The sequence below is a fragment of the Musa acuminata genome, chromosome BXJ3-5 (assembly GCF_036884655.1).
Source record: "Musa acuminata AAA Group cultivar baxijiao chromosome BXJ3-5, Cavendish_Baxijiao_AAA, whole genome shotgun sequence".
Classification (NCBI taxonomy): Eukaryota; Viridiplantae; Streptophyta; class Magnoliopsida; order Zingiberales; family Musaceae; genus Musa; species Musa acuminata.
Genome location: NC_088353.1, coordinates 43,633,136 through 43,648,595, shown reverse-complemented (window position 1 = coordinate 43,648,595; position 15,460 = coordinate 43,633,136). Strand labels below are relative to the sequence as shown.

The 15,460-nt window shown below is 44.7% G+C and overlaps 1 protein-coding gene and 1 long non-coding RNA gene across 4 annotated transcripts in view; one reads left to right on the top strand and one right to left on the bottom strand.

The window, feature by feature from the left end:
* The window catches only part of LOC103986269 (E3 ubiquitin-protein ligase UPL6), a 34,352-nt gene that overhangs the window by 16,229 nt on the left and 2,663 nt on the right, over nt 1-15,460 (bottom strand). For 2 of the 3 annotated variants that reach the window (XM_065152232.1, XM_065152233.1), the window contains exons 6-7: nt 10,063-10,174; nt 8,838-9,018 (exon numbers count right to left, since the gene is read on the bottom strand). In XM_065152232.1, the coding sequence (XP_065008304.1) occupies nt 8,838-9,018; nt 10,063-10,174 (293 nt within the window). Of the gene's footprint in view, nt 1-8,837; nt 9,019-10,062; nt 10,175-15,460 lie in introns of those variants that run through there. The other variant, XM_065152234.1, reaches the window with a different exon arrangement.
* LOC135638806 (uncharacterized) lies at nt 5,980-6,681 on the top strand. Its single transcript, XR_010496722.1, has 3 exons — nt 5,980-6,104; nt 6,183-6,301; nt 6,389-6,681. It is a non-coding gene; the product is annotated as an uncharacterized LOC135638806 (long non-coding RNA).

Here is a 15,460-nt window from a genome sequence, read left to right as displayed (position 1 = left end):
TCCTTGCGTTGAGTTAGCTACTGTGATTCACCTTCTCAATGCCATTGAACTTCTGGAATGCAGGAAGTTTTCACCCCAACTTGGAGTAATTCTCTGATAGATGAGGTCGCCTCTGGGATTGTACCGTCTTCTCCATCAACCCTGCCGCCTACTCCACTGAGTAGCAAAGGTACAGCACCGCGTACTGCTTGCTTCGTTCCTTGGTCGTGCACTCTTGCATGACCCGAAGTCCTTCACTTACGGCTATCTTGATGAGAAACTTGTTGACACCGGTCTTACGAAGTTTCTTGGCCTCTGCCCTTCAGCCTTGTCTCGGTACTTGGATATTGCCTCTGCATGCTCCACCTCCTCGGCCCCTTTCACGACCAAGCGCTCTCCCTCCGTGAGAGCAAGGGATCAATGACTTTCACGGAAGTCCCGCCTCTGCAGTACCATGGCGCTACTATCCGTTGCCTCGCCTCTGAATCCCTTTTCTTCACAATCAGTAGATATGTCTCTGTGGCACTCCTCTGAGTCCACCTCCATTCTAACTGATGCTTGATTTTGGGTAGCTAAGTCCCTCTGGACTCGTCGTCGCTTCCTCGCCCCTTTCGACCCCCTGCTTCAACACCTCTGTGTTCTCCAAGCAGACTGTTTGGTCGATGGAAAGACAGATTGCAACTCCCATGCATGGCCTCTGTCATCACGTTGTAGAGTTTGCACCGATTCTGTTCTCCTTAGCTTCCTTGGTAGCAACGTTCGCTTACTCGGCCTTGTCCTCTGACTTGCCGGGCTCCCTTAAGCGAATATGAGCTCTGGAGCAGTCCAACTCTCCAGCTGCTTCGATCATACCTCTGCATGATCAAGTTCCTCCCATGGAACTCACTGGTACTTGCATTCGAACTTTTCCCTTGGTGGAACCCAGCCCCCATATGCTGACGACCAAGGTTTTCATCCGATGCAAAATTCGATGCACGCACGGAAGACCCGCCTCTGCGGTACCATGGCCTTCACTCCTTGAACCCATAGCCCTTCTTGCCGTCGTGTTGTTCACCGAAGTGGAGCTTCCAGTAGCTCCCGATCATACCTCCATATGATCCAGTCCCTCCTGGGACTGTCGTGTGTATCGCATTGCCACGAACTGTTCCACCACGATCCGCTGCACCATGTCGCCTCCTGATGACATCTCCATTGCATTCTGATCCTTGTGGAATAAACTCGAATTGTGAACCCTCCATGTCTGGCCTCTGCCAATACATCGCAGGGTCTCCTCCACCTTCGATTATTGTTCGCTCCTTTGGCAATCGACCTTCATCCACCCACTCTTGGGTCACACCTAGATGAAGCACTGCTCTAGGACACTCCGTCGCCTAGTAGCTCCCGAAGTCCACTGACTTCACTGTAATTTGTGCACCATTGTCTGGATCCTGGGCCTCTGCCCCTACCAGCACAATCTCCGCTGCGCACCGCTTCCTTCATGGCAACTTTGAATGACAACACTGTGGCATATTCTTCAAGAGTACCCGTCTCTGCGTCCTCTTGCCTCGTGCTAAGGCCTTCTGAACTCAACTTCGCCTCCACAAATTGAGTCGCCTTAGTTCCTTCATCAAATGCTCATCCGAGATAAGGTGCATGTGCTCCGAAGCTCCCTTCGTCTTTGGCACCATGCAAGATGAGTCCGCTCTGTCAGAATGAAGGACCCATGGAACAGCATGATTCTACTCCTGCCTCTGCAAGAGTTCATGTCCTTGACCTCTGTCTAGGGAAAGCACTGTGCCTCTGCTCCATGTTCCAACTTCTATGCTGGCTCCCTTCATGCGGCTTGGGTACTTCGCCAAGTTACACCCAAGTTGCTCGGCTCCTCGTTTTTGCATTGAGTCGATGGTGGCCCTCGCGCCCACCATTCCACGGGTCAGCCCTCCCTTGAGTCCGATCTCTACATCGACTCCAAGTGTGCCTTCATTTGAGTTGCTTTAGGTCGCTCCCCCACTTGATCTCGCAATGCATCCACCAATGCATTCTCTCAAGCGAGATCATGCGACAACTCCTCGCTGCTTGCTCGGTCCATTGAGCTTCGTGGAGTTGTTTGTGAGGTACTCCTCCTCAACATGTGAAGTCCATCTCACATGATTCTCCCTCTGGAGAGCCGAGACTTATCCCTCCTGGATAACTGTCCCGTTGGAGCAACATCTCTCTTCGTTTCGGAGACCACCATCCCCTTGGACTATTCCGATCTGCTGAACAAACTGTGCATTGTTCTGCCTCTTGCAAACGCACTTGCTAGATTGCGCCTCCACGTCAATACAGCCACCGCTGCACCCCTCAAGGCCTAGCAACATGCTGAACTCGTTGCACACTTCAGCCTCCTCCGGATGTATCCTTCGCATGCCGAAGAGAAAGTTTCAATGCTCCATGGCGCCGAGTCTCGACCGCCTTGGGATGGCCACGAACAATCCATCGTCCGCATACAAGCCCATGCATGAGTACCGAATTCTTCGAGTTAGCAATTCCCCTCACCTCTGTGAGCTTTGCACAACTCTTTCGGTCGCTGAGCAACTCATTCCACTTTGCATGGTCTCGTCCTTTTGCCAAGCCCCTTGCTTGCCTTGAGCACCATCAAGTAAAGTTGTCAACGTTGAGCCGTAGCTCAAACTCAGCCATCCCAACCTTTGTGCGCTCCACATTCTTCCAAGCTTGCCTGTTCTCGTGGTGCCTCTTGCGCGAAGGGTTGGCCATTCCTCTGAATGCCAAACTCAGATGCCCGCTCCTCTGAGCGACTCCTTTTCCCTACATCTCCATGCCCGTTTTCCCCCAAACGGTCGCGCGTGTGCTGACTGCCCTCAACGCAGCCCCGCTAGGTCCCCCACGTTTGCATGCTAAGTGTTTCTATGAGTGCTTGTCCCGCTCTGATACCATATGTCACGGACTTAGCTGGTTTTGCCTAAGTCGTGCGGCACCCCTGCGTGTCCGTCCGCAAAGGTCAGCCTCCCCGAAGCCTCCCATTGTCCCTTAGGACCACCAAAAGTGAGAACGGGTTAGAGAGAACGCCTCAATCGGGATCCACAAGCAAACATATCCGAAAAACACTTCATTGACAATGCAAATTACAAACAAACTTTACAAGCTCTGAACAGTGGCACAACAAAGGGTAAAATGGTCCATTACAGACCGAAAAGCTCTCGAGCGTGTCCACATGACACAACCTTTATTTACAAACCTAAAGAGGCCACCAACCCAACTAAAATGGGACTATTATGCCTTCGGCCGCCCCTCTACATGTTGTACAAGGCATGAACATGCCAAAAGACACGGACATACATAAGCATTACATCAAACACCCTGTTTCGAAGTTTGTCCGTGACAATGAGGCACATGGGCCTCACCTCGCCTCGCCCGAGCGCTTAGGCGAGCGCCCAAGCGCCTATTTAAATCATTGGTCAAAACAATAATGAATTTTTCCAGTGATTGCAAAAGGCGCTCGGGCGCTCGCCTAGGCGCTCGGGCGAGGCGAGGCGAGGCCCGAGCGCCTCGCTAATGACCCAGGCGGCGCGCTTCAAACAGGCGCCGCCTAGGCGCTCGCCCGAGCCCAGGCGCTGGGCGCTTCGGGCGAGCGTCTGGGTAAACCAAGGCGACCGAACCAGACCCAAGGCGACCGAACCAGAATTTTAGGTCTGGTTCGGTCCTGGTTCAATCGAACCAACTAAACCGATATAACCCCAACCCTAACCCTAACCCTAACCCAACACTAACCTGCTGCCGCTGCCGCTCTCGATCCCGATCCCGATCCCGATCGCGATCTCGTCGCTCGCTGCCGCTGCTCCCGCTGCCGCTGCTCGCCGCTGTCGCTGCTCAAGCCTCCTGCGAGCCCTCCTGCGAGCCCTCTCGCTGCTCGCGCCTCCCGCGAGCCCTCCCACTGCTCGCGCCTCCCGCGAGCCCTCTCGCCTCCTGCGAGCCCTCCCGCGAGCCTTCCCGCTGTTCGCGCCTCCCTCGAGGCCTCCCGTTGCTCGCGCCTTCCGCTCCCTTTCCCGCTGTCGCTCGCCGCTGCTGCTGCTGCTGTCGTTGCCGCCGCTGCTGTTGCCGCCGCTCGCCGCTGCTGCTTCCTCGTTTCTCCATCAGGCTTAGTATACTCTTAATATTAAGTTTATTTGAATTTTGAAATGATTAATTTTTTGTTAATAGATTAATTATATATTATTTTGATTTTAATGTTATTAATTTTTATTTATTTGAAATTATTGTTAGGTTTCAACATAAATGGCAAGTGCAGAAAGCAACTCAATAGAGTCTCCAATGGTATCAAAAAAAGATCCTGCACGGAAGTATAATTATTTGAAGGATCCGAAAGATCCTAATGTAGTGACTTGCATATTCTGCGATAAGACTACCAGAGGTGGTATTTTTCGTGCAAAACAACATCTAGTAGGAAATTTCAAGAAAGCAGCAGCTTGCAAAAAATGTCCACCTGAGGTAAAAGAAGAGTTGCTCAATTATATGAATGAAAAGAAGACACAAAAGAATGAATCTTATGGGAATTTACCAGAAGACAATGTTGAACATATCAGAGATGAAGAAGATTATTCTACGAGTATTAACCCAAGTGAAAAAAGAGTATACGACAAAAAGGGAAAAGAAGTTATGAGTACTAAGAAAGGTAGAAAAGGACCGATGGATCTATATATGCTTCAAGGATCCCAGAAACAACAAGGGCAAGTAGGAGGCTCAAAATTGAGACAAACAAATATAAGTGATGCTTGTGATAAAGAAATAAGAGGAAGAACAATTCAGCACATTGCTCGCTTCTTCTATCAGGCTGGTCTTCCCCTTAGTACAACTCGTTTAGACAATTTTAAGGATATGATTGAAGCTATTGGAAGATATGGTGCAGGATTAAAACCTCCAAGTTATTATGAGATGCGAGTTCCATTGCTGCAAAACGAGTTGAATTATACAAATGACTTACTAAAGGGTCATAAAGAATCATGGGCAACACATGGTTGCTCTATTATGTCAGATGTTTGGACTGACAGGAGGCGCAGGAGTATAATTAATTTTATGGTTAATTGTTCTTTAGGGACTATGTTTGTGAAGTCAATAGATGCTTCATCTTTTGTAAAATCTGGAGACAAGATATATGATTTACTTGACAACTTCGTGGAAGAAATTGGAGAACAAAATATCATTCAAATCATAACCGACAATGGAAGCAACTATGTTTTAGTTGGTAATATTCATCTTTTGATTTTGTTAATTATTTTATCTTCAATTAAGTGTGTTAAACTCTTAAGTCTTATCATTTTTGTTATCCTTTGTCTCAGGTAAATTGCTTGAATCAAAAAGACAACACTTGTATTGGACTCCATGTGCAGCACATTGTATTGATTTAATGTTGGAAGATATTGGAAAGATTTTAGAAATAAAGAAAACCTTAGAAAGGGTAATTTTTGTTATTGGATTTCTTTATAATCACATTGGAGCTTTGAATATGATAAGAGAATTTACAGGGAATAAAGAATTAGTGAGACATGGTGTTACCCGATTTGCTACTTCATTCTTGACATTACAGAGCGTGCATCGTCAAAAACATACTCTGAGAAATATGTTTACCTCTGAGAAATGGGTGACAAGCAAATGGGCAAAAGAAGCAAAAGGCAAGAGGGCTGCTGATATCATCTTAATGCCATCCTTTTGGAATCATGTAGTTTATATATTAAAGGTAATGGGCCCTCTTGTTCGAGTTCTTCGGTTGGTGGATAATGAAAATAAGCCTGCAATGGGATATATTTATGAGGCTATGGATAGAGCAAAGGAGACGATTAAAAGATCCTTTAATGAAAATGAAGAAAAATATGAGAAAATTTTTACAATCATTGACGAAAGATGGAATTGTCAACTTCATCGTCCCTTACATGCAGCAGGATATTATTTGAACCCTGAATTCTTTTATAAGATTAAATCTGTTGGATTTGATGCAGAAGTTTTGGGTGGGTTATATCAATGTGTTGCAAGATTAGTTCCCAGCATTGAGGTTCAAGATAAGATTATTCATGAATTATCTTTATATAAAAATGCTGAAGGTCTTTTTGGAATTCCAATTGCTGTTCGATCCAGGACAACTACCTCTCCAGGTATTAATAATTTGATATAATTAATTATATATATATTATGTTACTATGTTATTGCTAATAATAACATAAATTTTGCAGCTGAATGGTGGAGTCTATTTGGAAATTCCACCCCGAACTTACAGAAATTTGCTGTCAAAGTACTTAGTTTGACATGTAGTGCTTCGGGTTGTGAGCGAAACTGGAGTGTCTTTGAGCATGTAAGTATTACTAAATATTTTTATTTTAATTTATTTATTTATTTAGATATATGTATTAATATATTTTTAAATTATATGACATGACAGATTCACTCGAAGAGAAGAAATCGGTTAGAACATCAACGATTGCACGATCTTGTTTACATAAAGTATAATCAAGCTTTGAAGACTCGTCATGATTTGAAAAATAGATTTGATTCAATCTCATTGCAAGATATTGATGATTCAAATGAGTGGTTAGTAGGAGAAATGGGTGCTAACTTGCAAGATGCTGAAGACGAGCTTGTATTTGAAGATGATAGATTGACGTGGGGAGACGTGGCAAGAGCTTCAGGTGCTGGAGAATTACAAACATATACAAGACAGATGTCAAAGAGAAAAATGAGTGCAAAAGCATCAAGCTCGGCTCTTGCTATTGTTGAAGACATAGAGAATGAAACATATCTTGATGAAGAGGAAGGAATCGAAGAACAAGAGGAAGAAGACAAATTCAATGAAGATGATTTGTGTGAAAATGACGATAATGTTGATTATGATGAATGACTTTGATGTAAAATTTTAATGTTTTGAATTTTGAAACTTTTTGTTAATGTGACATTGTGATTTTGTATCTTAGATTTTCTTAATTTAATAGCATATTTTTATTTAAAATTTTAAATAATTATATTTTTTAATTATATTATATATTTTAATATTTTAGCGCCTCGCTTCGCTCGGGCGAGCGCTTGGGCGAGCGCCTAGCGCCTCGGGCGTTTTTGGACCTTGGCGCCTAGCGCTTTTTAAATCACTGAATTTTTCTAAACCAAGCAAAGCAATGTTTGTCTATACCAGAAACAATATACCAAGGTTCGTAATTTCGGTCCATACCAACGTACCGAGTCATATCGATGGTACACCAAGGCATACCATGCGGTACGCCTAAAATAGCTGAAAACTCTTTTAAAAATACTTGAAAGGCCCACGTATCTTCCTAATCCCCGAAAAAGAAACACATTAAGATCCAACTTCTACGCAAGCAGCATTCACTACAAGCAAGATCAAATAGATATCTCAACTCACAAAGCTTGTAGTATTTGTGCGGGGACAGTAGAGAGGTACGCAACTCTGATAGCATCTGCACCGAGTACCTGAGCGCATCCTTCAAGTCATTGGAATCCTAACATGGGATAGGAGATAGGGGTTAGACGAGAAACAGAACAACGATGGGCAAATGATGAAGGTTGGGTTTAGCAATTAGGGCATCGTAACGGGATTGGATTCCAACCAAGGATTGAAATATCGTACCATACCGGAGTTTCAACGTTTGCTCGGTACGGTACGATACTGTATACTGAGCGATATACCGAAAAGTATATATATATATATATATATATATATATATACCGCATCGACTCGGCGACGTCGCCTTTTCCTTCGCCCACACGGGGCGACAATGCCTTGTTTATATATATAAATAAATAAATAAATATATATAAATAAATAAATATATATATATATATATTATAAAAGACGACGTCGCGTCGCCTTTTCCTTCTCCCATGCTGGGCGACGTCGCCGAGGAGACGCGACGTCACTATATATGTATATATATATATATATATATACCGTTCCGTCTGGTAACGGGCAGTCTATATACCAGTCAGCTGTACCGATCAGCTGACGGACCGATACGTACCACCCGTACCGAACGGTATTATTCGAAATTGCATACTGTGGTTCCAACCAAGGCGGGGTGCATGTAGAAGACACTGTGTTGAATGCCGACGATGCCCTCCGACAGCCACTTCTCCACATCATCACCGTGCGGCAACATCTCCACGCCCTACGATCGATTGATGGGGCTCCTTCTCCTTCCGGCACCGCCACGACGATCTTTTCTCGATCACGATCTTCTTTCTCTACCTTGGATTCGATCCCCTTCTTCTTCTTGCAACTATTATTCTCCACAACTACGATTTGGGTTAGGAATTTGACGATAGGACTCTGCTTGCATCGATGTTCCCTACGTTCGCAAGCTGGAAGGCCGAGTTTTCCGCTTCCGCTTGATAAAGCCCTATATCGCCTGATTGCGAGGTCAAAACATTGGTATCACCCAAGAGGGCGATCCGCATACCGGGCGGTCCATATCGAAATTAAAAACCTTACAATATACCATAAAAGTATGGTCAAGGAGGAGGGCAATGGCTTTTTTTACAGGCACCCTATAAATATTTTTTCACTTAAGTATACAAGTTCCCGTAGTTAACCAATTAATAGGCCTTTATGCCAAAAGAAGAATAGGTTTTTCAATTTAGCATGCTAGTTTTGGCCACTATAAACGACTATAGCTAAGCTCGATGTTAAAGAGTGTCAGTGATTCCTCGGTTCTTCCTCTCTCCCTTTCTTTTTTCTTCTAATTTTCAGTGACAGTGTCTGGCTAAAGCAAGACAATCTGTCTATATTCACAATAAAGTAGTTAGAATAAAGAAACAGAGGTAGTACTAAGTAAGAGCAAAAAAATAATACCATGTTTGAATGATTTACAAAAGTTGCTTACCACGCCAGCAAGAATGATGCAACGCAACAGCGAAAAAACTTTTCTCTCCAACAGATAATCAATAACAATACAGTTCCATGGAAGTTCAGGATTTGTTAAAAAAGCTACTGTTTCGAATAAGGCAACTGTTGGCCAATAAGAGCTCGTGGATGGCATCAGTAGTTTGTCCTTATAATGATTCCTGTTTAAAGGAGAAGAAACAAAAAAAATCAACAATTGCTATAGCCAAAACAGCTACAGTTTTATGAATGTTTTTGATGAGTAAACAGATAAATGTATAAGGTGGATGAAGAAATGAAATAAAGAAGAGGAGAAAACTTTAATCTTGGGACTATTCAATATAAATTTCTAAAACAAGAAGAGAAAAGGGAAATCAAAGAACTTAAATGGTTTGCTAAGAAATGTTTTCAATTTCCAACATTGTAAGAAAAAATTACCATCCAAAGATTTTAAGGTTATGGCAAACATAAATTGATTTACCAGAAATGCAGCATAAGACATGAAGTTTATGATATCATTGCCACAAGTCATCATCTTTTATGAACTCGAGGGACAAAAAAACAGAAAGAAAGTCAAAAAAATTAAATCCAATACGCCGAATATAATAACACTGCTTTTGGGCTATAAACCTCTGCCAAACTATAACTAAGTAAACATTGATATTAATATACAAAGCAGAAGATGAAAACTTGTCTACCAAGATTAAACTAAAAGAATACTAACGAACAAAACTACCAAAAGTACTGTCATGCCAGTACAATCATGCAAGAACTCACACAAGCAGACAACTAAAACCATACTTCACTATCCAAAAAGACTTTGAATCATCTCTTTTGTTTCCTTGCATATTGCAGTAGTAATCGAATTCACGAAACTTCTCTAACATGGTAATTCTCTTTACTAATGTACCTATGCTTCTCAAAATCATTCGATTCCTCTCCCTCAACTGAGAACCACCTTCATAATTTGTCTAGTTCCCTGATAAATCCCTGCACCTCCATTATCTACCACCAAGCAACCTTGAGTGCCATAACTAATTCAGAGCCAGCACTAAAAATCGATTATGTAGTTCAATTCCTTCCAAATTACTACAAAAGGTTTTTCTTTTAATCTACTAGAATCTGGAGAAGCCACACAATGAAAAATATTTATACAAATCCTATTATCCTGAAAAAAAAAATTAACTGATCACAGCTGGAACTTGGAAGAATTCACCAACACTCACCTATTATGGAAGATTGCTTGAAGACAAGCATATGCAAGCTTTTTTACTCTAAGATCCACTAGTGAACGCTTTAGAGGATAGTCCAAACCAGCAAAAAGGGTTACAATGTTGCCTGCAATCAAATAAAGAAGTGACCAACAGTTAGGATTTTGAAGTAAGTACAGAGATCACAATTGGTAAAATACTCAAGATATAATAAAATGCAACGGTTGGCAACAGGACCACATGATGAGATGTCCTGATAGAGAAGGCATCAAGTCATTTACCATAGCAAACTTAAATATGCAATTCAGCAAACACCCACATACCTTCTCTTTTCCAAAATAGCAATCAGTGAACTAAAAAAGTAAAGTGGAAAAGAAAATTGTGATACCTAAAAAAAGAGCACCGTCCTACAACCATAATCGGTGTCCATACAACCAAGTAAGCATAAAAGTACCCTACTCAAAATATTAAAGAAAATGGTTAAGAAAAATGTGCCAAGAAGAAAAAAATATTCCAATAACCATAGATCATCGTCCACAAGACAAAGTAAACAAACTTGTTCATCTTCTCAAAATTTTACAGATCTTCCTCAGTGAGAAGGATATTATCCAGAAAATTGACAATCTCAATATACCACTACATTAAGCAAAAAATCCAGGATTCTTTTATTTGAAATATTAAGCAGTTAACAGCACTAAGGAATAGAAAATAATATATTTCTTGACCTAAAACAAAAACCTAAAGACCTCCACAACATGGTTTCTCAAAAATCTTTAGCTTCAACAAATAGGCTGCAGTAACACATGAAGGATACATCCAAGTATCAAATCGTGCACACTTTAGGACAATCTAGTTGACTAACAATGGATTATGACACATGTTCAAGTTGCAGGCTTATCTAGAAGATGCAATTGCTAACTGATGTTTGTTTCTCATTCAGCGACAGTATTAAGCGAGAATAAACCTGTGAAAGACATAAATAGAAAATGTAAAAATGGCGTCAATCTAGTTTAAATTACTTTTCAACGGTGAGTTTTCTTTTCCTGGTAAACTAGATATATCCATTTCCCTCAACTTGTTATGTTGACCCTCCACTGGTTCCTTTCCTCTGCTACAACAGCTCGTAGCAGTTATAAGTCTGCCAAGTTCTTAATCTAAACATTTCCCTTAAATGTTTAGATTCAAAATTACCTACTTACCTAGCCACCTACTCACCACATAACACTGATCTATCGTATGGTTTTAGAGGCTCCAGTTACCCACGGTATTCCATCTAGATGCCCGATGCAATGTGTTACCTGCATGTTCAGCCTTTGCCTAATCATAAAGGTCAACATACTTGACACGGACTTAGCTGGTTTTGCCTAAGTCGTGCGGCACCCTTGCGCGTCCGTCCGCAAAGGTCAGCCTCCCCGAAGCCTCCCATTGTCCCTTAGGACCAACAAAAGAGAGAACGGGTTAAAGAGAACGCCTCAAACGGGATCCACAAGCAAACATGTCCGAAAAACACTTCATAGACAAAGCAAATTACAAACAGACTTTACAAGCTCTGAACAGTGGCACAACAAAGGGTAAAATGGTCCATTACAGACCGAAAAGCTCTCGCATGTGTCTACATGACACAACCTTTATTTACAAGCCTAAAGAGGCCACCAACCCAACTAAAATGGGACTATTAAGCCTTCGGCCGCCCCTTTACATTCTGTACAAGGCATGAACATGCCAAACGACACGGACATACATAAGCATTACATCAAACACCTTGTTTAGAAGTTTGTCCGTGACATTCTCCCCCACTTATCCCTTCGACGTCCTCGTCGAAGCCTTTGTGAACACTGCAACTCTTCGCCTTTGCTGAGTCTTCAATCTTCTGCTCCAGCTGCAATGCGCCTCCTGGCTCCCAGCTGCTCTCCGCTGCTGTTTTTGAGTAGTCGAACCTTTGATCCGCCATGCTGCTTCAACTCGCCAATGACTCTGACTCTGGTGTGGGGTTGGCTGAGTTGTGTTGATCCTCGTTGATTCCTACGGATCCACCAAATGAAGGAAAAGACCATTCTTACTGCGCCAGTTTCTCAAAATTTCCACATGCTGCTTGAACTGGGTGGATGCTTGTTGGAGCTTTAACGAGCATCGCCTCGCAAACTTCTGAAGTTTTGGGTCCTTCCACCACAAAATCTGCTCATTGACTCTTCTTTCAGTTAGTTGTCACATCCAAGTAGGTTCGCATCACTTCCGCTTTCGATTGGCATTTCGTTGGGAAATGAAGCGGACAATCTACTCTCAGTAGCACTGATCACCGTTGGTGAGGATTTGACAACTATTGTCTTCCATTATCTTCGAAGGGTCTTTGAACTTGTGCAGAGCTCCTCTGCTGGAAAGATAAGAGAACTGGGGTACTCGGTTTCGCCCATTCTCTTAAGAGTTGAGAAGGCAAAGGTTACTTGACTTCGCCCGCCTCCTCGAGGTTGTACTTCATGCATCGAGCTGGTTACTGGCCTTCGCCTGCTCTTTGCTCACACTTCTGAAGTACTTGAAGTGTTTGCACTCCTTGCGTTGAGTTAGCTACTGTGATTCACCTTCTCAATGCCATTGAACTTCTGGAATGCAGGAAGTTTTCACCCCAACTTGGAGTAATTCTCTGATAGATGAGGTCGCCTCTGGGATTGTACCGTCTTCTCCATCAACCCTGCCGCCTACTCCACTGAGTAGCAAAGGTACAGCACCACGTACTGCCTGCTTCGTTCCTTGGTCGTGCACTCTTGCATGACCCGAAGTCCTTCACTTACGGCTATCTTGATGAGAAACTTGTTGACACCGGTCTTACGAAGTTTCTTGGCCTCTGCCCTTCAGCCTTGTCTCGGTACTTGGAGATTGCCTCTGCATGCTCCACCTCCTCGGCCCCTTTCACGACCAAGCGCTCTCCCTCCGTGAGAGCAAAGGATCAATGACTTTGACGGAAGTCCCGCCTCTGCGGTACCATGGCACTGCCATGCCCATGGCCCTACTATCCGTCGCCTCGCATCTACATCCCTTTTCTTCACAATCAGTAGATATGCCTTCGTGACACTCCTCTGAGTCCACCTCCATTCTCACTGATTGCTTGATTTTGGGTAGCTAAGTCCCTCTGGACTTGTCGTCGCTTCCTCGCCCCTTTCGACCTCCTGCTTCAACACCTCTGTGTTCTCCAAGCAGTCTGTTTGGTCGATGGAAAGACAGACTGCAACTCCCATGCATGGCCTCTGCCATCACATTGTAGGGTTTGCACCGATTTTGTTCTCCTTAGCTTCCTTGGTAGCAACGTTCGCTTACTCGACCTTGTCCTCTGACTTGTCGGGCTCCCTTAAGCGAATATGAGCTCTGGAGCAGTCCAACTCTCCAGCTGCTTCGATCATACCTCTGCATGATCAAGTCCCTCTCATGGGACTCACTGGTACTTGCATTCGAACTTTTCCCTTGGTGGAACCCAGCCCTCATATGCTGATGACCAAGGTTTTCATCCGATGCAAAATTCGGTGCACGCCCGGAAGACCCGCCTCTGCGGTACCATGGCCTTCACTCCTTGAATCCATAGCCCTTCTTGCCGTCGTGTTGTTCACCAAAGCAGAGCTCCCAGTAGCTCCCGATCATACCTCCATATGATCTAGTCCCTCCCGGGACTATGTCGTGTGTGTCGCATTGCCACGAACTGTTCCACCACGATCCGCTGCACCATGTCGCCTCCTGGTGACATCTCCATTGCATTCTGATCCTTGTGGAATAAACTCGAATTGTGAACCCTCCATGTGTGGCCTCTGCCAATACATCGCAGGGTCTCCTCCACCTTCGATTTTGTTCGCTCCTTTGGCAATCGACCTTCATCCACCCACTCTTGGGTCACACCTAGATGAAGCACCGCTCTAGGACAGTCCGTCGCCTAGTAGCTCCCGAAGTCCACCGACTTCGCTGTAATTTGTGCACCATTGCCTGGATCCTGGGCCTCTGCCCCTACCAGCACAATCTCCGCTGCGCACCGCTTCCTTCATGGAAACTTTGAATGGCAACACTGTGGCATATTCTTCAAGAGTACCCACCTCTGCGTCCTCTTGCCCCGTGCTAAGGCCTTCTGAACCCAACTTCGCCTCCGCAAATTGAGTCGTCTTAGTTCCTCCATCAAATGCTCCTCCGAGATAAGGTGCATGTGCCCAGAAGCTCCCTTCGTCTTTGCATTGAGTCGATGGTGGCCCTCGCGCCCACCATTCCACGGGTCAGCCCTCCCTTGAGTCCGATCTCCATATCGACTCTAAGTGTGCCTTCATTTAAGTTGCTTCAGGTCGCTCCCCCACTTGATCTCGCAATGCATCCACCCATGCATTCTCTCGAGCGAGATCATGTGACAACTCCTCGCTGCTTGCTCGATCCATTGAGCTTCGTGGAGTTGTTGTTTGTGAGGTACTCCTCCTCAACATGTGAAGTCCGTCTCACATGATTCTCCCTCTGGAGAGCCGAGACTTATCCCTCCTGGATAACTGTCCCGTTGGAGCAACATCTCTCTTCGTTTCGGAGACCACCATCCCCTTGGACTACTCCGATCTGCTGAACAAACTGTGCATTGTTCTGCCTCTTGCAAACGCACTTGCTAGATTGCGCCTCCACGTCAATACAACCACCGCTGCACCCCTCAAGGCCTAGCAACATGCTGAACTCGTTGCACACTTCAGTCTCCTCCGGACGTATCCTTCGCATGCCGAAGAGAAAGTTTCAATGCTCCATGGCGCCGAGTCTCGACCGCCTTGGGATGGCCACGAACTATCCATCGTCCGCATACAAGCCCATGCATGAGTACCGAATTCTTCGAGTTAGCAATTCCCCTCACCTCTGTGAGCTTTGCACAACTCTTACGGTCGCTGAGCAACTCATTCCACTTTGCATGGTCTCGTCCTTTGCCAAGCTCCTCGCTTGCCTTGAGCACCATCAAGTAAAGTTGTCAACGTTGAGCCGTAGCTCAAACTCAGCCATCCCAACCTTTGTGCGCTCCGCATTCTTCCAAGCTTGCCTGTTCTCGTGGTGCCTCTTGCGCGAAGGGTTGGCCATTCCTCTGAATGCCAATGTTAGATGCCCGCTCCTCTGAGCGACTCTTTTCCCTACATCTCCATGCCCGTTTTCCCTCAAACGGTCACGCATGTGCTGACTGCCCTGAATGCAGCCCCGCTAGGTCCCACACGTTTGCATGTCAAGTGTTTCTATGAGTGCTTGTCCCGCTCTGATACCATATGACACGGACTTAGCTGGTTTTGCCTAAGTCGTGCGGCACCCTTGCGCGTCCGTCCGCAAAGGTCAGCCTCCCCGAAGCCTCCCATTGTCCCTTAGGACCAACAAAAGAGAGAACGGGTTAAAGAGAACGCCTCAAACGGGATCCACAAGCAAACATGTCCGA